Raw genomic sequence first — 26,604 nt, forward strand, 5'->3', positions numbered from 1 at the left:
TACTAGTACTGTTTTTCTAACAGCGGATGGAAACACTAAGTTACTCGCTGTTCCTATGATGAAATATGCCCGAGACATAAGGCTTTATTACTATCATCATTATTTCTTAAATCTCTCTCGGATGTAGGATTTCACGGACTTTTTCCTTTTCTGAAAACTCCAACTCAAGATCGGGAGCAGGTAAACGGGAAATATGGCAGTTAGGAGCGACCTTTGAAGTCTCTTCCCTTGTCGTCGCTGGATTGATCGTGTAATTGAGAGGGTGTTGTTTAAAAAGCCTCATGTTTTCACCGAGTCAAGAGGAGCACTGTGTGCCCACCAAAGAGCCAGTAAAGTACGGCGAACTGGTGGTTTTGGGGTGAGTTCCTACGCGCAGCTATTTTTCCTTATGTGTGTCCAATAATATTTTGACGAGTTCACGCGACTTTTGTTCTGTTATTTGCTGTTTCCTAGTTTCCTTTCATAATCTCACAGTAGAAACTCTGGAGCATATTTTTCGAGCCGCTTTTTAGTTTCTAACTGCGTTTTTGGAGTACGGAAATAGTTTGTTTACACACTTGATATCGGCGTGCCCGACCTCCCAGCTCTTCAAATTCACGCACTCACGTTACTGCACAAATTAAACACGTGCGCTGTCTGTAAGCTAGCACGAGCTAGTAAAATAAATAAATTTAGGCACTTATTATTTTTGTGCACGAAAAATAATCCTCCAAAGTGATTTCCCGATGTCTTCGAAACACGATTTTTAATTGCATTTTGCTCATCATGGGGGTGGATTGTGAAGCTGTGATTTGATGTAATCCTCAACGCTCGTATTTTGGCCTCATTGTTTGGGTTTTGATGGGACCTTCTCATCGGGATCGTTCATCATCTGTACGGGAAGTCATAACGAGATGAAGGGCGATGGAGGAATTCGGAAGCAGCCCACTAAAGTTATTTGTTCCCCCTCCTTTTCTGTGACTGGGCAAAGAGGCTGTCTCGTTTTTACAATACCCCCTCCTGGCTCTGCTGGGTTGTAAATCACATGTGTTCAGTGATCTAGAGCAAGGCTTTTCAAACCATTTCGGGAGCACTGCACATGTTGGCTGTCGACCTCATTAGTTAATGATGCTTTGGATGTGTCAGATAAAGGCAATCCAAAAGAAGCAGAATCCTGAACTTATATTGAAAGCATTACAATCAAAACCATCCAACACCGAGAGATGTTTAGCCTTAAGCAGAACTTCAAATATATATATATTTTAACCGATTAAAGCCTACTGTGTCATGTTTTCTACATGCATCTGTAAAGCTTTTAAATTATGAACATGATTTTATGTGTATATATATATATATATATATATATATATATATATATTAGAAAACTCAATGTTAAAATATATAATGCATGATAGATCAGGCTTTATTTCTCTGACATCACTGTTTTCATTGCATTGTTTTCCCTCCATGAAAACTACATAGCTTTGATTAATACATCTAAACACACCTTACTTAGACATATTATTGGGAGCTATAAAGTGACAACTGATATTTATGTGCATTTGAATGTTATAAAGATCTTATTTACATTACGAACTATCACAATTTCTATCAGCATCGTCACTAAATTAAATGCTTTTACTTCGTTTGGGTCTCTGAATATATTTGGTATTTCTTCCTCCTTAAACGTGAGCTCCATATTCCCACTGTGTATGAGCCATAAAAAAAGTTCCATTTCAAATTCCATTTAGATTTCTGATTATTCATATGGTTCAGGGGTACGCATGTTTTTGTTGGAGCAGCTCGTCTAAAAGCACAGAAAGCTTTGTTTTTCCCTCTGGAATTTCCTATGGTTTTTATTTTTATATAATCGTGGTTATACATAAGGGTCTCTGGTTAACAAGACTTGAAAAAAGTGTCATGTTTTCTTTCGTAACAAGTGTTGATTTCACTTTTGGTGGTAGTAGGTCCTTGTTTACCAACCGGTGTTTTAAAACACTGCAGCTTCATAATGCATTTAAAATGCATAATATCATGTAACCTTTTATAGAATAAAACTAAGTTTCTTAGAGTAATAATTTAAGGGTATTATTATAATATTTTTTTTAATGCAGAATATAATTTTAAACATGACAGATATACAGCCTTCGTAAGATTATCAAAGATATCGTAATTGTGAGTTCTGAGCACATGGATGACTGGGCGTCCAGATCTACAAGCATATCATCTCAAGTTCAAGGATTCTCACAAGTTTCCAATTTGTGAAGTTGTAAGTGGTGTGTGGATTTGAGCCCAGGTGATTTTTACCAGGAAGATTTGCTGAAAAGAAGACAAATTAGGTGATAGCCTAAATGAATAATTTTCATCTTTCTGAGTTCAGATTAGTGGTCGATATTAAGAAATATTAAATCATTTGACAATGGATTAAAAAATAAATGTGTAAAAGAATCCAACTTCTACTTTTAGATGACAGTATTTTTCGCAAATAAATATTTAATAAAAGTATAATATAAAGAGAAAGTAAACACAGTAACTATAAGGGCACTCAGTATTATGGGAAGTTTTTGTGCATTGGCAATCATATTTTTCAAATAAAGCCATGGTAACCCTCATTTAACATACAGCACACAGAGAAAATGACATGATATATCGGCCGATATATTGACCTTGGTGATTATTTCGGTCAACCACTAGTTCAGATGTAGTTGTTTAAGTTTATTCGGAATATATTTATTTTTTGTTATGGTTCCATATTATTTTGCCAAATTAAATGCAAGATGTTATCATAAATGTCCGACTCAAGGAATAAGCTTCCCAGGTGCACTTAAAAGGCAACATAATTACAGAATCTCATAAAAGTTAACTTTATTATAAGACACAAACTAGTGTTGTCACTGTACCAAAATTTCAGTATTCAGTACCAATACCAGTGAAAATCCACGGTTTCGGTACCAATTTCGGTACCAAAGCAAAAAACACAAAAATATGCTAATAAAAAAAAACACAACAATGCCTTTCTTTATACTTATTTACAATTGTGTTTAAAGTTTTTCTGCAAGTTATACAATTATGAAAAACAGTACACAAGTTTCACCCAAATTTAATTTGTCTTTTAATTAATTTAATTTAAACACACTTTATTTTTTGGTAAATAAAGGGAATTTGCTATTTAAATTAAAACATGGAAGAAATATTGTGTCACTTGGTACCGAAGTACCGGGTCTTTTGACAACACTAACGCAAGCCATCCCGTTTAACTAAAGCTTTATCAGCGGAAGTTTTAGTTAAGCAGTCTTAGTCTTTATATGTAAAGTGAGTAAAGCTTTATTATGCACCTGTCATAGTACAAAATTAATTGGATGATTTTTGGAATTTGAAGCTCAGCATGAGCCAAACAGATCTATTGTATATCCATTGTATGTTTAAAAAAAATAATTATGGTACCAACTTTCCACTGCCCTGATTCAGGGGGGTTGCCTGGCATTGGCTGCTGGCACACAGAGAGCCGAGGCTGAAAGAGGGTATTATTGATCTGGACACAGGCACATCTGAGCCTCCAGTCCTCCTCTCTCTGTTCATTGTTCTCATTAGACTGACTGAGCTTTTTGATGAGGCTTTGTGGGACACTACAACCCTCGAAAATGCACCTTTTGTAATGGTGTCTTTCCTCTGTGACTGATAGCTGTGATATGGAGATGGATCTCGCTGACTCTAAAGTTTCTGCCAACTCACTGAGATGGCCTTACAATCAGTGTCATTCAAACTCTGACCTCTGAAAGGAAGAGGCGATAAACCTAGAGCGTTGGATAGACGCTAGAGTTATGTAATTAAAATCTTAATTTAAAATGGATTTAATATTCATTTATTTCTTGATTTGTTTTTGTTGTATCATCCATTTCAGATAAATGTGTCCTTAAATGGCACAAACTGTAATTGGTCACTTTTCATACCAGTTAGACATCATCCTGGCTGAAACGGAAAGCTAAAGCAGCTGCCTATGAAGATTTCTTCTAAGGAAACGTTTCAGATAGACTTCCAAGGGACCGTGTCTAATGATCTAGAACAATTCAAATGAGCTTTAGTCACAGAAAAGCAAGCATTTAAGGACTTTTTCTTGGAGTCATGCATCAACTTTCAAATGAGATGCCATTCTTTCCATGAAACTGCTTGTGCAGGATTGTGGCATCTTTAAAATCTGACCAGATAATGACATCTCAGTAGACAGGATGTTATGTATTTAATGGTTCAGACATGCCATGATACTTTCTCTAATTGTTGCATGTCTAGACATCATCGATGGACAGGATGTTGGGGCGTCTCATAAGTGCTGACATCATGCACACTGCTGAGTGTGGATTAGCATTTTACTCTGAATCCTTGTTTTCATGAATGCTGTATGAAAAAGGATCCAGGACACTACCAGGAAAGTCTAATAGAGCAGAACAAAACTGCTGACTGCTTGTACCAGGATGGCATTAAGAGCTGGAGTCAATGAAAAGTCGTCTCTGTATTAAGATGTACATTTAGTCTAAGGTGCCTTAAGCACCATTGTGTGTATAATTGAGTAGCTTGATTAAATAATGTAATCGGTTTAATTAAAATGAGTGTCATTTATGATGCACAATTCTTTTTGTTGCGAATCCGTGATAGAGTTACGTTTTCAGTTTAGGTTTGCATGCATCATTAAAAGGGACCTGCCCAAGGGAAGTAACTTCATGAGAACTACACATGCTTTTATACAAGAGAACATTTACATGTTGAATCATGTTGCTCGTCACGGATGTGTTGGAGTAATTACATGAATGTATGAAAAAATGTATATTTAAATTCAGCCACAACACATCTAATTATTCTTATGAACTTAGTAATGTGGCTGGATGTTGTTAGATATACTGATTTCCTTTTATACACTGATATGGCCTGTTCACACAGAACACTCTTTGCGTCTCAAACGCTAAGGAATGGTTTTAAGTGCAATGCTGAAAATGCCGCCTCTTCCATGTTGCCGTCAAGTAAAGCTGCTATGTAACATGCGAAATCTCGCCATGTGTGACCTGTCTCCAAAGTCTTCTGATTGGTCCACTCTTTCGTAACTGAGTGGAGTTGCTTGTAAAAGTGTAAATTCTTTTAACTTGACACGGACTCTTAATGCTACAGTTGTTGTGAGACGCTGTTGAAGATGCGAGACACAAGCGTAGTGGTCATACACGTTTAGTCTTCTGTAGCTGGACCTTCATACTGACGGCAGAAGGCAAAGCAACCAGTCACTTTCTGTTTTGTTCCGTGTCATGTTTAGGGGTGTGGAAATGTCCCCACATTAACAAACCGGTGTGTAAAACACTTGGACATGTTTGAAAGATTCTATGCAGCATGTTTTTATAGAAAAACATTGCAAAAACAGCATTAAAGAATGAACGGCCCCATAATCTATTGACTTCTGGTATTTTCTGTGCTGATTTTGTTGGAAATCAGAAGTATTTTACTGAACAGTTTGTTGCTAGCATTTTTTTATAATAGCGTTTTTATATATATTAGGGCCGGGACTCGATAAAAAAAAAAAAATCTAATTAATTAGAGGCTTTGTAATTAATTAATCGAAATTAATCGCATTTTAATCGCAGATAAATATTTGATCTGAGAACAGTGCGAAGTAATTTTTTTTCACATGGATTGATAGTATACCATTGAATAATGACTGAATACATAAGCTTAAGCAACAAAATATTGTTTATTTTTGTTCAACCAAGTCTAGCAGACCAGTGCAATTTTTGCCATGAAGTGTAGCAATAGCATATTTAGAAACAATTTAGAAATAGTACATTTCAGAAATTCAGGAAGCTTATAGGTGCTGGAACCTTCTGTAAAGTGTTTTTTTAAGTAAAACACAATACTGTCAATCACATTCAGAACATTGGAAACACTGACTATTAGAAAACATCTCTCTGTTGCTTCAGAGGCCATAACATACTAAGTCCAACTCTCAATAACCTTGGCCAAAACAATAAAGAGTTCAACATAAACTGTTGAACCAACAAAATAATACATAGTTCAACATAAAGTGTAAAGTCCACGCTAGCTGCTATATGTTTTGGGTTGAGGTGATACTTGAGGCTCGATGTGCTGCGTGATATGCGAACGCTAGTTGGTGCTCCAGTATAATCGGTCCGCCGAAACGCATCCAGTGAGAAACGTTCCGCGGTGCAAAAATAAGTTATTAAAAATGCGGGAATTTTTTTGTGTAATTAATTAATCTTAGTTAACGCGTTATTTTTTGTGTAATTAACATATATAAAATGATACCTTGAAGTGGCAGCTCATGTGTTAAATGGAATGTGATTCCTTTTGTCCCCAAATTAATTCCTGCTTTGCTCACATTATGCTGCCAGTAGAAACCACTTGTGCTTTATTTGCATTCACACTCGTTCTCTTTAAAAGATTCAGACCTCAGTCGATTCATTTGTATCTGGACCCATTTTTTGTGGAAAACTGAAGGACAACATTTGGGTTTTTGTTAAAAAAAAAAAAAAAATATATATATATATATGCTTTTCGTTCCAAATGTAGTGACCTCCTGTAGTCCTGCAATGTTTGGTGACAGTACCGTCATGTTTTCTAAATTTGTATATAATAATTTGTGGCAGAAACATTTACAGGTACAGATGTGAAACCACAGTGAACCTGGAGCATTTTGTGTTCACAATAAAAGCAGCACTTCACTTCAGAGACGTGTACGAGATAACAAGAAAAACCTTTTTTGGTAATATTCTGCCCAATAAATGTATAGTTTATTCCGTGCAGCGTGGGGTGTGCGACGTGACAATTTTTGATCGTGGACGATAAAAATGTCTCCCTGATCTGCTTTTGAAGAATTATCGTAGTATAGTGCTACAGCGCACACACCGTCATGCAACTTGCAAAATAGTAAAACCAACATGGACAAAAGAATTGATTTGACATAGTGATATTTCTAATAAAAAAAAAAAAACGTGATATATTTTTTCTGTATCGCCCAACCCTAGTGCAGCGATTTTTCACTTGTATGTATCGGATAAATATTTCAGAGGCAGTTAAAGTTAATAAAATAAATTATAATTGAAAAGTGTAGTGTAGAAGTAATAGAGTATGTTTGCAGTTGTAATGATGACAGTAACACACAAAATATGTGTATGTGTAGTAGATGACAGAACATGTGAAGCACATCTGTGTGGCTTTCTGGTTCTGTGTTAGTCTGCTCATGTGACCGGGATCTTTTTCTTTTTTTAATCTTCCTCATCTAATGTTATCTAATTTTGGCATTTCTCTTCTTGAACAGGTACAATGGTTCACTCCCCAATGGAGACAGAGGGCGAAGGAAAAGCCGTTTTGCCCTTTACAAGAGAGCCAAAGCCAACGGTGTCAAACCCAGCACTGTACACATCCTTAACACGCCACAAGCCAGCAAGGTAATCTCATTACAGAAACCATAATTGGGAAACCTAATCTGTGAGATTTGCATTTCACCACTTCTCCGTGTCTCGTGAGCTGCCTTTTTTTGTTTGTTTGTTTTAATTTTGAATTTACACACATTTCACAGCCAGAATTCCTCTTCACATTATCTTTAAAAAACAAGATCGGAAACTGGGACACTGGGAATAAACTTGACTGTTGTACAGATGTGGGGATGGAGAACATTATGCTGTAGTAATGTATTATTATAAATAATTAGGGCTGCACGGTAAATTGAAATGGAATCGAGATCGCGATTGGACAGAAGCAGCGGTTGTCATGTGATGCACGGTGTTGTGATCCGAAGTAAATCTCCATCCGAAGGCCAGAGGGCGCTCTCCTGCTGAAACTCCAAATTTGCCTCGCATAAGAAAACCAGGAAATGGCTATCACTGCAGCTGAATAAACAGACGATTTCACTGTTTTTATTGATTCAGTGTGACTAAAAAACACTCAATTATGACAATGTTTTATCGGAGTTAATATTATTATCATTATAAGTTTCATTAAAATAAAGTATATTTATAATGCAATGTCTTTATCACCAATTAGAATACTATGAAATCTGTTGCGTGCCGCCTTCTGTGTAAGAAACCCCATCATCTCACAGAAGGATTTATTTCAAACACTCGACTGACGTTATGAAGTGAGTTTGGAGTAAAAATTTTATTAAATGTGGTATTTTCACGTGCTTTCAGATGGAGCAGCATTAAGAGCCGTAGTTCACTGAGAAGCTACGCAGTCAGCTGGCGTTATCGCAAACGATTTATTCGATTTCTTAATCGCGGAATAAAATCATCTATTACTTGTCTTTGAACTACGGCTCTGTGTAGTAAATGCTGCTCCGTCTGAAAGCACATGACGATGATTTCCTGCAGTTTACAGAACTGGCTTTACTGAAAAGATGCGCCTGACAATTGCATTCGATTGATCGTGCAGCCCTATAAATAATCTGACATTTATGACGTGGCCTGCCTTAACGTTACCCTTTTTAAGAGATTGCATTTCATTTTGTAACTTGCAGCAGGGGTGCGTCAACTCTGATTGTGTGCCATGGAGAAAGACTAACTTAAGGGACTGATTTTTGTTTAAAGCATGCAGTTCCCATTCAAGCGCATGATCAACACATGCTCTTCTGAAGCTTGTCAGAATCTACTTTATGCAACAGCAATACATGGAATTTAAAATTCTTTCACCAGACTTTCCAACTCCACATAGCAGAGAGTAGTAGAAGAGGAGTATGTTGGTTTCTTGCCCAGGTGTAAACTGTGCAATGCAGTGTTTGGTTAAGAAAGACCGCACTAGTTCTGATAGCATACCTGACCCCACCTTTCAAACGTCTGCTTGCTGCTGGGACATTCTTCAGGGATTTACAGGTTGGTACTAAACATGATGGGTGGGGTTGAGCTGTAAAAAGTTTATTGTCCTTCAGAGCAGCCTCCGCCAATAAACGAATCTGTGCTAATACTCTGAGCCTCCAGATGTTATTAAAATCCACAGAGACTGTCTTTCCCTCTGATACTTGAGAAGTTTAATGGGTGCTGGAGATCTGTTTGAACACATTTCAGCAGCCAGGCCACAACTTTCAAGTGCAGCCCACATTGTATCTATTAACAATGGTAGTATTTTGATCATAACTTCTGTCCCAGTGACTTTTCTTTTTTCTTTTTTTATTGTGATTGGTGGCTTCTCTGTGATGATTGATTGACTCTTGTTGTTCTGCCACTCTTAGTCAGCTGAAGGCAAACTATGATCAAAGGGATCTGCTCCGTTACTGTGTGTGACTTTAGTTCTGTTCAAAAACCTAGTGATTTGAAAAAAATATTTTTTTCAGACCCAGTCGTTCTCAGGGGAGCAGAGCTCATTACCAATTAAAGGGACGTGTAATAAAACGGGTACAAAGGGTGTTTTTTACATTGCAATTGAGAAATTTTAACTAAAGCATGTTATAGACTTTTCATAAAGACCCTAAAGAATAATTTGTGGAAAATGGGCATCTGGTGACCCCTTTAAGGCATACCTTTAATTGTAGATATGATATTATAGATATTTTTTTTGGTCCGGCTCCAAGACAGCATCTCATGTGTCCTTGATAGAAACAACTTTCTCAATAATTATGATTTTTTTCCACTGAGGTCATAATGTAACACAGTTACATTCAGTATCTTTAAAGGATACTTTTCACAAAAATGTTTAATCTAAAAAAAATAAAAAATGATGATGTGTTGTTGTGCTTTGAGTATAACAATTAATTGTTACTGTTAGCTTAGCAGTGTGCTGACATTTGTTTTATCAATTTTTCCATTTTGTGTAGCACTTTTTTTTTTTATTTTTTTTTTTTTTTTTTTTTTTTACAATTACTTTACAAATCAGTCACATCAGAAACCCCATTTTTGTTTTCATAATTAGCACAGACTTTAATCAGTCTAGTTTTCCCAGTTTTTAAAGCGGTTTGCAGAGGACAGCTCTACCAACTTGAAGGAGGTCACCTACAAGTGGGCAATTGTTCATTTTAATTGTTTAGGCCACGATCAACAGAGCAGAACCCTAAAGCTATGTTAGGTTGCAGGCTGAGAATAGCCATGGCATTGTGCCACCTTACATCCATGATCCTTCTTAACTCCTCAGTCTGTACCTGCCTGATTCTAGCAGGGCTCTGCTTTTCTCTCTCACACTGTCTGAAATGTAGTCCTCAATAGACTTGCCACTATCATAATTTACTCTGGTATCAGTGTTCAAACCGATATTGAAGTTGGTTGGATGTAGAGGTCTGCGCGGGACATTATATTCCATGCCAAGTTATATTTGCGATATATTCACTCTTTGTTCACCCACTGTCTGCTTGGAATAATTGTATTCCGGAAACAACCATTCCCGCTAAATTTAGATAGAATTCCAAAATCTCACATTTAAATTTCCACTGCTGAAAGAGAGCGAGGAAAATATAAAAATGTAGTCTGCGCAAAATGTGTATTTATTTTATTAGTCTAGTCAAGATACTAAATTAATGTAACATTTTGTGATCAACACAGTAAGAAAATGTCGCAGAGAAAAAAAAATATAGGTTGAAGGCTACAAAAAATGTATTTTGTCAAGATACAATTAGTTGTATCTTTCTTTGTAGTTTTCAGCAGAATAGCAAAATGTGTCACAGAGAAAATAAAATGTAGGCTAAGTTGTAAACAAATTTTAGCCTATTTGTTATTTTTATTCATCTTGTCAAAATACAAAATTAGTTAAACATTTTGCTGTTAACAAAGTAGGAAAAGCGTCACAGAGAATAAATACATAAATAGCCTACAACATCTGTCATTTAAAACGATAGGCTAAGCAAAATATGAAAGAAACAGAGTTGAACTTACTTCAAGGACAGCGTCACCACTTCGGGTGTGCATTATTTCTAATAATTCATAGGCCTGTTGTTAGTTATTCTTTACCTATTCAGTTTGTTACAATATTGATATAGGACCTGTTATTGTGACGTAAGTTTCTTTGATAATATTCCTCCCTATAAACCTATATGAACTTTTACAATGCCCCTCATACTGCAAATAATGGTATAACATGCCAAAACTATGTAACTCTTTCACAAAGCATAGATAAACATACAATCATAGTTTGAAACGTATTTCTTTGTGCATTGTGGATGCAATTTGGGAGTTGTAATTTTTTTATTTTTGGTCAGTTGTATTATACAACTGCTTGTGAGCTTTCATTTGGTCCCTCAGACCAGAATCCCTAAATGTTTTTCAGTCACACACTGTAATTTTCTATAGAACTGTGTTTAGTTATTTTTAAATGTAGGCTTGTTTTGTCATTTTAAAAAGGAAGAATGTGATATATTTGTAATATGTTTGTTTTACACAAAAACACAGGCTCCATAATTAAAGTACCATGAACGCAAGGAATGTTTTCTTCTCGCCATGAAACTAGCTGGCATGCTATATTTTTGGGGAGGTTTTGTTACTGTTGGCTGCTTATTATCCATCCGCAGTGCCTCGTCAGAGCTGAAAATAGCCCAGCGCACAGTCATATGTGAATCACGCTGCTCTTTGGGGTCACGGCGCTCTGAGGTGGAAGGCCTTTCATGGCTCCCGGCATGGGTCTGAAAGGGTTAACCCAAAAAAACGACCAGTTCTCCTCTCCAGCAGTGACACAAGTGCAGCTGCATCATTGTAATGTTAAAGTTGAACAAAGAACAGGCTCTGCGACTACTCACAGTGCGTCTACGAGCTCCTTTCAGATAATGGGTCACAAAACTATTTCAAGAACAATATGTGATTGTTCATGGATGTCTGAGAGGTTTCTGCAGAGGTTAGAGTTGTTGCCACTTGCATTGAAGGCTGTCCAGTGCTGATGGAGGGTACAGTTGAATTGGATCCTGTGGCTTGGGGTTGGTGGCCACTGCATCTCATCTCATCGTGTGTTTACAACAAATGCGATGCCCAAGCTGCTCCGGCGTCTCACAGATGGAGCTGCTTCATACACCATGTTGCTCAACGGGTGCGGCTCCACCAGGTCTATTGTTTGGGGGCTTTTCTGTAGCTTTTGTGGCCCACTGTAAAACAGGGGTGGGATGTGGGGGATGGATAGATGGACCCCCTGTTGATATCTGGCAGTGAGCGTGGAGAGCTGCCCACTCTTTGTTCCACTTTACTATGGACACAAATGCGCCACCAACAATAACGTCCCACATTTTAAACTGGAAGCTGGTCATACACGAACTATGTGTCTCGTCACAACAAAATCAAAATAGCTTTGGGACTATATTTGGATGAGATAGATAAAAATGATGCAGTACAGTGATATGCTGTAAAAAAAAAAAAAAAAAAGTGTATATATCCAGACTAGTATGTGTAAGGTCTCTGTTTCTAATGCTAAAATATAATTATTGTTGGTATTTAATGGATTATAAGACAGTCCCTCCAGAAAAACGCGATTATGAGATCGCTTGATTTAATGCATAATCAGCCAAAGGCCGCATATTTATGCGGGGTCGCATTTTTTCAAATACGCCGCTCTTTTGCAGCATAAAATTACCGATTTCAGAAAGCAAAATATGCGGGGCTAGCATGATTTCATAATCCCTGTATTTTCGTTGCAAAAAACTCCCATATATATTAGCAGAAAGTTGAAAAATGTTGCGTTTACTTCACACAAGTAAAGCGCCATTTTCCCCTATTGCCATGGGAACCTTATGAAGTGATATAATTACGTGACTTGAACATCATCTGCAAACCCCGTGGTGAAACCAGTGTGAAACTTGAAGCGCGCAAATCAATCTTATTTGCCAACAAAAATAAGCGCAAAAGAACACGCAAAGCAGTTTCCCGATTTGTTACATGACAGTGGAGCCGAATTATATTGCGAGAACTTGCGAAAACTGCGGTTTGATGAAATGGAGAAAAAAAGGTGATTCACCCAACACCCCCTTCCCACTAGGCAACTAACACTGTTGTAGTTTCATTCAGAAGTTAATTATATTAGTAGTATGTAAAATAATTTACGTTGCAGTAAGAGATTGCAACTTAAATATTCTGGATTTAGTATGCTCGCTTATCATAGGAAGTAGGGGTGTCACGATTTCGATTTTAAATCGAAATCGATCGAAATTAAGTCACAGTCTCGAACTTCGAATTAAAAAATGGAATCGTCGATGCTGCCACGCCCCCATGTTGTATGACGGCAAATCAATGACAGAAATAACCGAGCATTCAACTGATGCTGGCGCGCGCGCTATATGGCTTCTGTGAGAGGAAAACTGAATCTGATGCGAAGAAACGGGAGCCCGCGAGCTCCTTTCAAACTCTGGCATGCTCATTCCCCACATCCTCGTGCTCGATCATCTCACCTCTGCTCGCGCGAACACTTTTATTTTTGTCAGTCGTGGGGCGGGGCTTGCTGTTTTAGTTATCTCAAATGTCATTGGTTATTCCCCTTTTCCTAAAGTCAGTATTCGACGCCTGTTAGAAAATGAGTAATAATTCACTTGACTTGACCCATGACTTCATCAGTGGACCAGATACATGCGAGTAATCATTTCTTTTGCTTGTTTAATTTATTTTTGTCTTTAATGTAATTTAATGTATTGTTTTAGAGTAGATCTTTTGTAGATACTTGATTAACTGGAATTCTTCCTATTGCTAGTGATTGCAGTCTTGTAATAAGAGATACACATATTTTACAGACTGTAATGATGCACACACACACATACTGTACATACATACATAATATATAAATATATATATAAAAATCTAAATGAATGACAGTGAAGTGTTTAACAAGCGTTTTATCTTTAATCTTTTAAATAGATACGTCGTAATATTTGAAGGTTAGTTTAGTCATTTTTTATTGTTTTTGTTTGTTTTGTTATGAACTTGAATGTCATCTTTTGTGACTGCACTTACAAAAGAGAAACTGGATGGCAGTTTATTTTAAGTTTTCAATTGACTAAAGATATAAGTTATTGTTACATTATGTTGTTAATAAAAGTTTTAAATTTGACAGTGTAATGTGGTACATTGCAAACAAAGGTCAGATATTATATTACATAAAAGTCTAGTTTGAAAAATGACAATCTGTGCTTTAAAGAGAATAAATGTAAAAATCGAGAATCGAATCGAACCGTGACCTTAGAATCGAAAATGCAATCGAATCGAGGATTTGGAGAATCGTGACACCCCTAATAGGAAGTAATAAGAAATAACTCTTTACATTAAGGTAGTAGCCTAGTGAGAAAAAGGTGTTGGGGGAATCAACTTTTTTTCTCTTTTTCATCAAACCGCAGTTTTTGCAAGTTCACGCAATTTCATCTCAGAAATTGCAAAAATATCCCGCATATTCCATCGCATTTTTTAAGAAAACGTGCCGCAAAATCAAGGATTTTTGCCCGCAACAATCACAAAAATAATCTGCGTTTTTCTGGAGGGACTGATAAGATAGATCGCACAAAAGTTTAATCAAAAGCAAGTCTTTGGGAACAAATAGAAAAGTATTAAAATCAGTAACAACCGAGACCGTGGAAAAGTACATATAAAGAATGAATACAAGGAAGAATATTTCTGTTTATGAACCATAATTGTATTCATGAAGAATTTCTTTGCTAAATCAAAAATCTATATTTTCAAATACTGTGGATTTTTCCTCCATCACATTCTGTTTTGATGCACACTTGCTCCCTGTATTGTTTGAAGTTTAATGGTGATGTGCAACATATGCATGACTTGCAGTTTGTAAAATAGTAGTGTCAGTTGTAGTTTGTAGTGTTCCTGTGGCTCAAGTGGTAGAGCATTGTGTTAGCAGCACAAGGTTGTGGGTTCGATTCCCAGGGAACACCTTAGGTAAAAAATGTTAGCCTGAATGAACTAAGTCGCTTTGGATAAAAGCGTCTGCTAAATGCATACATTTTTAAAATGTAGAGGATAAGTTGAAAATGTAAGTATATGCACTGAAGAAAACCAATATAAAGGACATTAATTGGTGTACATTTGTAATCTGTCAGCACCTGACGTGGGCAACTAGTTCATCTTAAAGTCTACTTTATGAGTCTCTTTAAAGCATTTAAAAGCACTCCCAAGGCTGGGGGCAACTCACTCATTCATTTGTTCATTTTAATAAATATATATAATATTTTATTTAAACATTTTTAAGCTTGTACAAGTTTATGCTGGGACTTTAAAACATTCTTGATCAACTCAAACCGGTTGTTGAAATTTGATCTTTCACCCATTCATCCGTTAAAACATGGTTCGGAAGAAGTCTCCAATTTGTGGAAATGATCGTACTAATAAAGCACAAAATTAAGCGCATTTTTGAAAAATGATTTCAGTACTCATGTTTATGTACAAACATTAATTTGGATTTTGAGTGCTTTGTGTATATATTGGCTAGTTCTATAACAGACTCACCCAGCATGACGGTTTAGTCTGGGTTATTACAGGACATCTGTGGGGTGTGAAATTTTGGCTTTCCGCTTGCATATGTGAAATGTTTGTGACCTCCGCTGTTATTTAGAACAGTGTTATGTGCATGAGCGTTCACACAGTCCTGTGCTCGCCGTGTGAACAGACACTGAGTTTTAAACAGCATAATGCACTGGGCTATGTTTTACAGATACAAACCACCTTCTTCCTCTCTTGGCTGTGTTTTTCCATTGTTGCACACTAGTGTAGTAACCGTGACCCAGTTTCCACTCCCTCTTGAGCACACGTGATAGAGATGTGGGTAATTTGGAAATCACAGATTAGAGGAGAGAAAGGGTGAATTGGGAAGCGAGAAATAAGCACACTGGGAAATTGACTGCCTTTAAACACTGCAATGCTGTGGTTTGTCTCAAGCCACCATAATAGTGTTCACACACAATGTGTTTGTAGTGAACTCGATTTGTATTGCAATTCAGATCATGTATGCACACGACAGCTAATTTTATTACTTCATTTAGCAGAGCTGATATAGAGTAGTCCTCAAACTATACTCATGTGATGTTTCCTCTTCTTACACTCTTGACATGAATCATGTATGATTTATTTATAACAAGCTGCATATGACAGCTGTCTGAGTAATGAATGTTTGATGGGGCGTGTTTCACATAGACACTAAAACGCTCAAATTGCATGTTTGTTACAGTGGCATTTTAGTTTTGGACAAACTTTATATATATACAAAGGTCAGAGTTATTAGTAGTGCTGCTTTCTAACCTTTTCAAACTTCCGGGTTTAGTGGAGTAAAGGGCATATAATATCATGTGAGGCCATAGCAAATGTTATTGTTGCCTTCCTGTATTGTACATATTAATTAATTTCCAAATAGGAGAGATTGATTATGCCTTTAAGAAGATAGAAAGCTGAACCGGAGACAGTATATACTGCACGTATCTACCTGTAATTTGTGGTTGCTTGTTTTTTCTCATTACCCTTGCAGTCACTTCCTCTGCAGCCGTATTTAAAGGGATAGTTCACTCAAAAAAGAAAATTCTGTCATTAATTACGCTCATGTCGTTCCAAACCCATAAGACATTCATAGCAGAAATTATTATATTTTTGATGCATTCCGAGAGCTCTCTCACCCTCCCATAGACCGCAGGGATCCTTACACCATCAAGTCTCAGAAACATAGCAAGGAGTTTGTTAAAATAATTAATGTGACATCAGTGGTTCAACTGCTACGAGAATACTTATTGTGCACAAAGAAAACAAAAATAACGACTTTATTAAAAAATTAGTCTCCTCCGCGTCACCCTATAGAGCTATTTTGGAGAGTATCACATACATGAACAACATATGTACGCAGATCCCTGCAGTCTATGGGAGCGTGAGAGAGCTCTCGGAATATCTTAGGGTGCTTTCACACCTTCCTCATTTAGTTCGGTTGAATCATACCAGAGTTCGTTTCCCCCTTTGGTGCGGTTCGTTTGGGCAGGTGAGAAAGCAGACCAAACTGCAAAAAGTACTGATCATTTTTGGACTAAACCAGCTGCCGTAGTCCGCTGTGCTGTTCATTATGGGATGAGGAAGTGTTTGTTGACAGTTTGCACTTTAGCATGGCAGCTCGTGGACAAACTTGGAGTAGTGAGGAGGTGCGGAGCCTCATAGAAATTTGGTCAGATGACCACGAGCATGTCAGAGTTAAGAAGAATTAATGCACGCCTCCGCTTGAAGTTACGAGCGTGCCGTTTGCAGTGCATTAGAACGTTGTTTTCAAGCCGCATCCGCTCTTCATTATAGAAATGAGTGTTTGCATTTTGTGGTGTATACAAACAATGTAATCGATTATGGCCAGGGACAAAACCAGCCCGTGCAGTCATCTCTCCATAGTTGTGTTGTGTTGTATCAGTGTTGTTTGCTGGCTTTTCCTCTTATGTTGGAATTTTCCCGCACGTAAATTCTGACCAATCGAAAAGCAGTTTAGGAAATAAATCATGGCCAATGAGTGATGTGGACGTTGTCATGTGACTGCATTTTGGTTCATTTCAACTGGTTCGGACCAAAGCAATCAGTGTGGTCTGAAAAAGAACCAAAAAAGCTGAAAAATGCTACAATGTATAATTGTTTGCCCCTTGGTTCGGACCAAATGAACCGAATTAGAGATGTGAAAGCACCCTTAATTTGTGTTTCGTAAATGAACGGAGATCTTATGGGTTTGGAACGACATGAGGGTGAGTCATTAATGACACAAATTTCATTTATGGGCGAACTAACCGTTTAAAGCCCAATGTAAAGGTGTAAAGCAACAGTGAGTTCTTGTTAAGACTGCTAAACGGTTGTCAAAATGAGTACTTCTCATGCAGTATTAAATCTAAATTAATTATTAAAGCAAACAACTTTTATAGCTAATAAGTAATGGATCCCTCAGCTTACTTGGGTTATGAGCCAAAAATATGTTATATTATATATATAAATAATGTTTCTTTTTTTGCACATTTTCCTTTTACCAGATAAAATGACAGGGATGTCACGAGAACCGATACAATGGTACCAATTTGGTATAAACATTTTAAAATCCTGTTGGTATGCTTTTTTTTCTTTCTTGGTAGGATGCAACAGAGTAGCGACTAGCGAGTCTGTAGTTCTTCTGGAACCTGGAAGTGTTTCAGTCGGTCCTCGAAGGGTTAAGATTAAGAAGAAGAAAAAACGGCTAAAAAACCACACAGAAGAACCACACGTGGAAGACTGCGACGATATGTGAATATGATTGTGTGAGATTTAAATGAGCATGCAGCGCTGAAAACACGAGTGCTGCACATGATCACACACACACACACACACACACAAAGTTTGACCGCTTACCACTGGTTCATTTGTTGTGTATCCATCTGCAAATTATCCTTATCAACATTATTTGCTAATATTATTGGTTTAGATGTTTGTTAATGGTTTCAAAAAATATTTTCAGCCTGCCAGTGTCAGTGAATTTAAACTAATGCTTGCATTCAGAGTATAGATGTGTGTGTGTGTGTTATTTGAAGGCCAAGTGCCACTTATGTTGTGTTTTTGTCATTTGAAATAAGAGTTAATGTTTAAGTATTATTGCTATTTTTTTTTTCCTGTGGTATTGACTTCCACTCGTGGTATCAGTACTGCTAGATTGTTGGTATTGAGACTCTCTAGTAGCAACTTGGCAACAGCATTAAAATCACACTAAAAGCTTTAGGAACTACATATCAATGCCCTGGAATTGTGGCAGCGTGTTTTTCACCGGAAATCATCATTAATGTTTTCATAAAGTGTAAAAATCTAGTAATGTGTTTGAAAAGCGTCCTCTGTGTGCCACTGTAGCAGGAAATCCTTTCTGACAGATGCTTCTGTTGTGTTGTGACAGGCGGTCAACTGTAAGGGCCAGCACAGCATCTCCTACACGCTGTCCAGAAACCAGACGGTGGTGGTGGAGTACAGCCACGACAAAGACACAGACATGTTCCAGGTACCACTTTCAAATCTGAATGTCCACAGATGAGCCTAATTCAGTTTCTGCCTGTTGTCTTTCTCTATATTTTGAGGTCTGATTTCCACCAGAGCTGATCAAGATCCCTGATATGGGACCGTTTTATTGACTCCCCCAGTCACGTGCTCAAGTTTTTCTTTTATGGGGGGTGGGGGAGAGTTCATACGGATTGAAGCAAATAGGAAGAAAAGCAAAAACAGGAACCAGCAGCAACCCACAGGGACAAAACAGAAACTGTCTCTATGAAAAGGAAATCAAGTGGAGACCGTTGCATCTTTATTTCAGTACAAGTATTTATAAACAGGATTTAGTGCAGTGAGCACCTCTCTATTCTTGGGATTTTCCACCCCACTTTTAAAACAAGTCCCAGCACATGCATGACTGTTTTTCATCCTGTTTACTATTGTTTTCTCCTAAAACTGTCATGACATGGAATATAATTTATTATGTAGTTGGCTGAGAAACTTGAATTCTTCTTTTGTACGTCAGATTGGACGATCAACGGAGGGCCCTATTGACTTTGTGGTGACTGACACGGTGTCAGGCGGAGGGGACGGTGAGGACACACCCATCACTCAAAGCACCATCTCCCGCTTCGCCTGCCGGGTGGTGTGTGAACGTAACCCGCCCTACACCGCGCGCATCTACGCTGCAGGCTTCGATACATCCAAGAATATATTTCTGGGAGTAAGTGTGTTTTCTTGCCTGGTCTTGAAATGGAATCGTCACAAGTTCCAAGAGCCTTTATTAAGCTTTCGTTTATATATACTTGTGTATGTGGTGTCTGGGGAAGTATCCACTTCTGCTGATCCAGTGGAACTGATCTAAACTTACCTGGTAAATATAGGTGTGTCTGGCGAACTGGAATGAGTCACCCATGTGTAACTAAAAAGAGAGCGCAGCGCATTAATTTTTGTTTATGTATAGTAATTACGTCTCTCTGTAGGAGAAAGCAGCCAAATGGAAGAATCCAGATGGTCACATGGACGGCCTGACAACCAATGGTGTGCTAGTCATGCACCCGCGGGACGGGTTCACAGAGGAGTCCAAGCCTGGCGTGTGGAGGGAGATATCAGTGTGTGGAGATGTTTACACACTGAGAGAAACACGGTCCGCTCAAACTCGGGGAAAACTGGTTAGTACGTCAGCTGCATCTGCTCAGTGTAGCTCACAGTGAAGCCAATCATCAGCTCACTCACACTTCCTTCAAACTGCAGAACCATCAAGACTTCATTATCTGAACTGCTGATCAGAACTAGGGCTTCAGTCCAGGGTCAGGAAGTTTCTTGAATCTCGTTGAGGTTCCACTCTATATAGATGAAACATGACTAGTGTAGCAGTGAAGCTTCTGGGATGGCAGAAACCAAGAGAAAACATTACTGTCTCCAGCCGCGAGAGTGCTCCTGTAGTCTACACTGAAGACATAGAAGACATAAATTAATTCTTAGCAATGCATATTACTAATCAAAAATTAAGTTGTGATTCTATTTTGGGTAGGAAATTTACAAAATATCATGGAACATGATCTTTACTTTAATATTCTAATTATTTTTGGCATAAAAGAAAAATCAATAATTTTGACCCATAAAATGCTTTTTTAGCTACTGCTAAAAATCTATCCCAGTGATTTCAGGCTGGTTTTGTGGCCCAGGGTCACTTATAATACAAAGTAAAGTCTTATCAATGTGCAAGCATTTAAAAAATCTAAATATAAAAATGATTTTTAATATTCCAGATGCTGATGATTAAGTGTACTGTCGCAGTCTGTGAAAAAGTTTCATATTTACTTTTAACACTTTACTTAAATCCTTATAATAATTTTAATGCATTATGCACCTTATCCATTGTTCAATCTCATTGATAACTGTAACCACAGTTAATACATTATAACACTTACAAATTCCTTGTTAGACTATGCAGTTTAAATTTGGTCATTTATATTACTGAAAGGCACATTATGAATAGTTTTAATGCATCATACCCTTTAATAACCCTTTGTAATGTTTTTTTTTTTTAAGTGTGAAATGTTTGACAGCTAAAAAGAAGGCAAAGCAGTACTAGTTTGGCTACTTAGAACTGTGACACAAGCCCTAAAGTATGTTTGAGTCTTTGAACCTCTAGCTCCTTCTGGAGGACAAATGTGGCTTTGCATGTATTGTTACCACACCATACATTTCTGTTCCACAACAGCTGTTTCGCTAATAAACACTCTTCAAAAAAGGAAATATTAACATATTTAACCAAGTGTGGTTTAATGTACATCTCATTTAAACAAAAGTTTACAGTATTAGAAACTGAAAAACAACATCCATCCACTCATCAAACAGCTTGTCCTCCGTATGATTGCAGAGCCGGTGCTATGAGCGGTTTAGTGTCTCTAGTTCAGCTCTGCATGTATGTCATGAGGATTGTGGGGTAAACTGGACCCAGATGAAACCCACGGAGACACGGGGAGAACATGCAATCACAGATAGTGATTTTCCACTGACCGCGTTCTCAAGTCATTCTGTGCATTTGCACTGCAAGAAAGAGGGCTGTAAAGAAAAGAAGAAGAAAAAACACACAAACAGTGACCTGTACAGATGCATTTATGTAGGAAATCAACTTTATCAGTGAATAGTTAAGGTTGTTGTAACCAAATCAATGTAATGTGTCAGTGACTAGTTATTCAGACGCTATTGGCTACATGCTGCTAACAATTAAGGCAGACTATTACAGCCCATAGCTAATCTATAAACTGTGTAAATAAGACTTTGTGGCCAGCTCAGTGGAAAAATAATCTTAAAATGTCTTTCTGCCTTTCAGGTATTGTTGTTGTAAGGCAAACTGGGTTCAAAGGTCAAGACAGATGTGAGAGCAAGACTTTGTGTTTATTATTTCTGTAATGGGAGCAGTTAACCAGTTTACTGAAAAGCCGTTGAATTTAAAGGGATAGTTCACCCAGTATTAAACATTACCCCATGATTTACTCAACCTCAAGCCATCCTAGGTGTATATGACTTAATTCTTTCAGATAAATACAATCAAAAAAACATAAAGTGCTCTATACTGCTTCTTTTTTTTGGGGGGGGGGGGTTAATGAAGACATTCTGATGCAAATCGACTGCTTTGTGTAAGAAAAATATCCATATTTAAAACTTTCTAAACCGTAATCTCTGGATTCCTGCACTCTTATATTAAAATCCTCCGTCATTTTCCTTTTAAAAATCCTTGTTTTGTACTTCTAAGAGTTTACGCTGCGCCCACATCATCCGCAGGAACGCTACCATCTCGTGAACATGCGTACAACATTTGGCAGAAGCTAGAAATTACCATTTAGAAAGTTTTCAAATGTGGATATTTATCTTATACAAACGCCTCGTTCCCCTTTAGAAGGCCTCTATTAATCCTCTGGAGCCGTGTGGAACACTTATGATGGACAGATACACTTTTTTTTGGGCTTCAAAATCTTGACCACCCTTCCCTGTCACAAACCTGGACTTGTCATTTGTCCAAGGTGTTTTCCCGCCTAAGGCCTCCAGTTTTCCCGCAACCCAACATGGGACATATGTTTCGTAAAATGATTTTGCATTGTTTGTTTTCTGCTCAGGTGGAGAGTGAGAGTAACGTGCTCCAGGACGGCTCTCTGGTTGATCTGTGCGGAGCCACGTTACTCTGGCGCACAGCCGACGGTCTTTTCCACACCCCCACTCAGAAGCACCTGGAGGCGTTGCGCCAGGAGCTGAACGCAGCCCGGCCTCAGTGCCCCGTGGGACTCAACACCCTGGCCTTTCCCAGCATGCAACGCTGCAGCCGTGCCCTGGCCAGTGGCCCCACCCAAGAGGACAAGCAGCCCTGGGTCTATCTTGCTTGTGGCCACGTTCACGGCTACCACGACTGGGGCCACCGTTCTGAACGCGACCCCAATGCTCAAAGAGAGTGTCCCATGTGCAGAACCGTGGGCCCCTACGTGCCACTCTGGCTCGGATGCGAACCAGCCTTTTACGTCGATACCGGCGCACCAACGTACGCCTTCGTACCTTGCGGCCACGTGTGCTCTGAAAAGTCAGCCCGCTATTGGGCGGAGATTCCTTTACCGCACGGCACCCACGCTTTCCACGCCGCCTGCCCCTTCTGCACTACCCAACTCAATCTGACCCAAAAGTGGGCGAAGCTCATCTTTCAGGAGCCTGTAGACTGAGAGTCTGGAGGAGGCGGACAGTGGATTATCGCCTAAATGAAGCAGAATCCAGTATGCTGAAGGACAGTTCGTAGAAGCTGTGACCGCAAGCTGTGAAACTCCCCTTGACTTATTTCATCTACCGGCCTACAAGATGTCAATTCACACCAGCATTACCACATCACTCAGGAGATTGAATTCATTTCTACCCCTGGCTTTATACCCGAGGTGCTCTGTTTGGATCTTTTTTTGGTAATCAACCTTCCTGTGGAGTTCTGTTGCTTTAATAATCCTTCCGGTGCTTTCCAAAGAACGTTAGATTTGGAGCTAAACAGTGCAGGATGGTCGGCGCCCCAGGACCAGGACTGAACATCCATTATTTTAAGTAGTTCAATGTGTGGGAACTCCCAAAGGACAGGATCCCATATCCCAAACTCCACTGTAGGCTTCTATGGGGATCCACTTGTTGGAGCAGTGATCTGGGAAATGCAATACTAAATTGGTTGTTCCCAAAGATGAACAAAAAAAAAATTGTGATTTGTGTTTATACATTACATGAAGTGCTACCAAAACTCCTAAAGGAAAACTAATCGGACACAGTGGAAGCTTCATTTTGGATGGTGCATTATTGATTTCGAGTGATCTGTCAGTTTATCCTAGTCCTCCGTTCACCCACTTCAATGATCTCGAGTATTTGGAAACGAACACATTCTGCTTTCTTTCGGGTCTCAAAGGTTAAGGATTTTAAGGTATTTTTATTCATGTACCAGGGTAACCGGTAACAAGATTAACAAAGGATGTTGCCAAATATTTCTGGAACTGACTATAGAGTTAGTAATTTAAATAGTTCCTGGTGTTATTTTTTTTCCACTTCTTGAAAACTGTGTCCCAGATATTTTGGTACTGCTCATTGCTTGCCACTTGTTCATTTTTCCACATGTTGATATTGGTATACAATCAAAGTGGATGTGAAAATAGCTGACTTCTGCAGTCGGCGTCTAGACTTCTCCTAAATGTGGAAAATTCAATTGAAACGATGACGGTGAAGGTTTATGGTGTAAAGAAGCAGTGATCGCTTGATAACCATTTCTCATTACTCAAAATTCTTCCTATTTCAACTGTTTTAGAAGTTTGTTATGAGATTTTATTCCACTATTTTCCTAACCTTAATACAGAGATAGTTTCTTATGCCTAAAAATAATTTTTACGGGGATGTGAAGAAGATATTTTTGGCGTACTGAAGGGGTATTTTTTTTTAAACGCTTGCATTTACAGAGGCTTTTTACTCACTGAAAAGTATTTTACTACACAATAGCCCATGTACAGTTTGTTTAAAAACAGATACTAATATATTTATTCAAATATGTGCTTTACTGTGTGGTAGGTGTCTGTATGAATGTATCGGCCTGAACAGCAACATCTGCTCATCGCTCCTTTATAAGTGCACGCTGCATCTGGATGCTCAACCTGTGAACAGTCAAGAGTCAGATTTCTTTTATTGATGCTCAAGCCTTTGATCCTTTATCTGGTTATGCTCGTGTTTGCAGAATAACCCAATGTTCCTCCCGCACTCCATGTTAAATTCAGACCTAATATGAAATGTTAAAGGAACACTGTAAAATGAAACTGTATTTGTTAATGAAATGTTTTGTTCTCTCCTTTTTTTTAGATATACAAACAGTACCTGTGGTGTAAACACCTTATGTGTTTATACATGCATTTAGAGGATGTTCCCTAGTGTTTTCTTGAAACCTAACATATCATGGTAAAATGTTCACACCAAAAGCCAAATGAACTCTGGATGGGGAGGATATTTACTTAAGCGAAGCTACTGTTCATTAACAATAATGCCGATGCATGGCTCTTCCATGTGGAGTTAACTCAAATAAGGCCAATCTTTTTTTTTCTTAAAGCACCAAAAATTATTTTGTGAAAAAGCTACTTTTGTATTTTATGTTGAATTCCAGGGAGCACAATTCATGTTTAAACTATTGTATATTTCAGTTGTGCAACATTAGGTACAATAAACATGACACTACAGAGCGTTAGTGTTTTAATCGCAGCTTTGCAAGAATACAGTGTCCCAAAAATAAGCTTTTCACTACAAGTAGATAGTTTAACCCTTATGAAAGATCAACCTCTACACGAAAGAAACAACACTGATGTAATGCTTTTATACATGCACTCAATCTATTTGACATTTATGTATTGGATCATGCATAATACATCTGTTGCTTTTATTACTTCTGAGTCATTTACATTTTCTCTTTAATGTCCATTCAAAGCAGAATTGTTTTTCATGGGTCAAGCAGGAATAATCAAACTAACTCCTTTTGGTTCCACTTTGGAGCAACATGAATGTGTTTTTTCATTGTGTGAAATACAGTACATCACTTATCTGCAGTAATGTAAAAAAAAAATAATAATAATAGAATTTCTGAGTGGCTACCACGTTCCATACATACTTGCTAATGTTAATTTCAGGCCTATAAAGAGTGTGTGTGTGTGTGTGCTTCCTCCTGCGACTCTTTCTTCAGTTGCTCTTGCATTACATCATCAAACCCATTATAAAGCTGAAAGTTCAACATTTAGTTCTCAACAAAATTAACTTTTTTTTTTTTTGAAGATAATGTTCAAAAAATGAAACTGATCTGATGTTGTGAGAGATGAAAATAAATATTTGATAAAGATTATTAAAATTAAGATGATTAAACGCTAGCTTCGTCCGTGTCAGTCACTTTTTTTAGCTGTATGTAGTAATTATTCACAGCCGCAAGAGGGTGCTGTAATCATATTTAATGAACTTGAAATATTGACACTGAATATATTTTCATGATCTGCAGAAACAATATGAATGCATTTATTAATGAAGACAGCATTTAAGAGTACATCAATTAACTGAACGTTTGAACTTTAACATTTTTACTGCAAGTTTTAATTTTTTCCAATAATACATTTAAGAAAAGAGCAGTGCACCTTCATGAAGATATGCCATTCTGATTATAATAACCTTAACAACCTGAATCTGTGTTTTGAAACATACTAAACTACAAATAAATTACATGCTAATTTAAAATGCATAACATAAACATTTAACACCGGCGATAAAAAAGTACCCAATTGAACTACATTGTTTTAGCTGTTCATTTTTAAAGGCTCACCTGCAGCTGTGCATGCTTCCTCTGTTTAAAACTCCCTGTGAATCTGAAAAAATGACACTAAAATCATATAATGGCAGCCGCATTATCCATCAAACAGGGATGACATATTCGTCCCTTTCAAATGCGCTCTCTCTGCAAATAAGGGCATATAAAAGGATTTCGGTTTTGAGCATGCCATTTAGCTGCTCTGAAAGGGAAGATCAGTGGGATGCCATGACTGCTAATTAACATTTCCTCCTGTAGATGCTGGGGAGATGGGATGTGTCTCTACTCTGACAGTCAGCGTAGTAAAGGTGACAGAAAGCTCGTTGGGAAATCTCTGCTTGGCTTGCCCCCCATTTAAGAGGGTTTATTAAAAATGACATAACGTCTGCATTTGTG

At 37.9% G+C, this 26,604-nt stretch overlaps 1 protein-coding gene across 1 annotated transcript; it reads left to right on the forward strand.

Annotated features, from left to right (window-relative positions):
* On the forward strand, positions 1-25,330 carry LOC127976683 (E3 ubiquitin-protein ligase pellino homolog 2). Its single transcript, XM_052581285.1, has 6 exons — positions 1-358; positions 7,292-7,421; positions 18,781-18,882; positions 19,393-19,590; positions 19,850-20,038; positions 22,493-25,330. The coding sequence occupies exons 1-6, from the start codon at positions 282-284 to the stop codon at positions 23,081-23,083; spliced, it is 1,287 nt and encodes a 428-aa protein (XP_052437245.1). The 5' UTR covers positions 1-281; the 3' UTR covers positions 23,084-25,330.
* Positions 25,331-26,604: the final 1,274 nt, after the last annotated feature.

Source organism: Carassius gibelio, chromosome B17, assembly GCF_023724105.1.
Source record: "Carassius gibelio isolate Cgi1373 ecotype wild population from Czech Republic chromosome B17, carGib1.2-hapl.c, whole genome shotgun sequence".
NCBI classification, from domain to species: Eukaryota; Metazoa; Chordata; class Actinopteri; order Cypriniformes; family Cyprinidae; genus Carassius; species Carassius gibelio.

Bases quoted from the DNA above. Each gene is read 5' to 3' on its own strand.
- LOC127976683 (XM_052581285.1), top strand. From the start codon at position 282: ATGTTTTCACCGAGTCAAGAGGAGCACTGTGTGCCCACCAAAGAGCCA. The intron at 19,591-19,849 runs GTAAGTGTGTTT...GTCTCTCTGTAG, and splicing joins CCAAGAATATATTTCTGGGA to GAGAAAGCAGCCAAATGGAA. The intron at 20,039-22,492 runs GTTAGTACGTCA...TTTTCTGCTCAG, and splicing joins CTCAAACTCGGGGAAAACTG to GTGGAGAGTGAGAGTAACGT.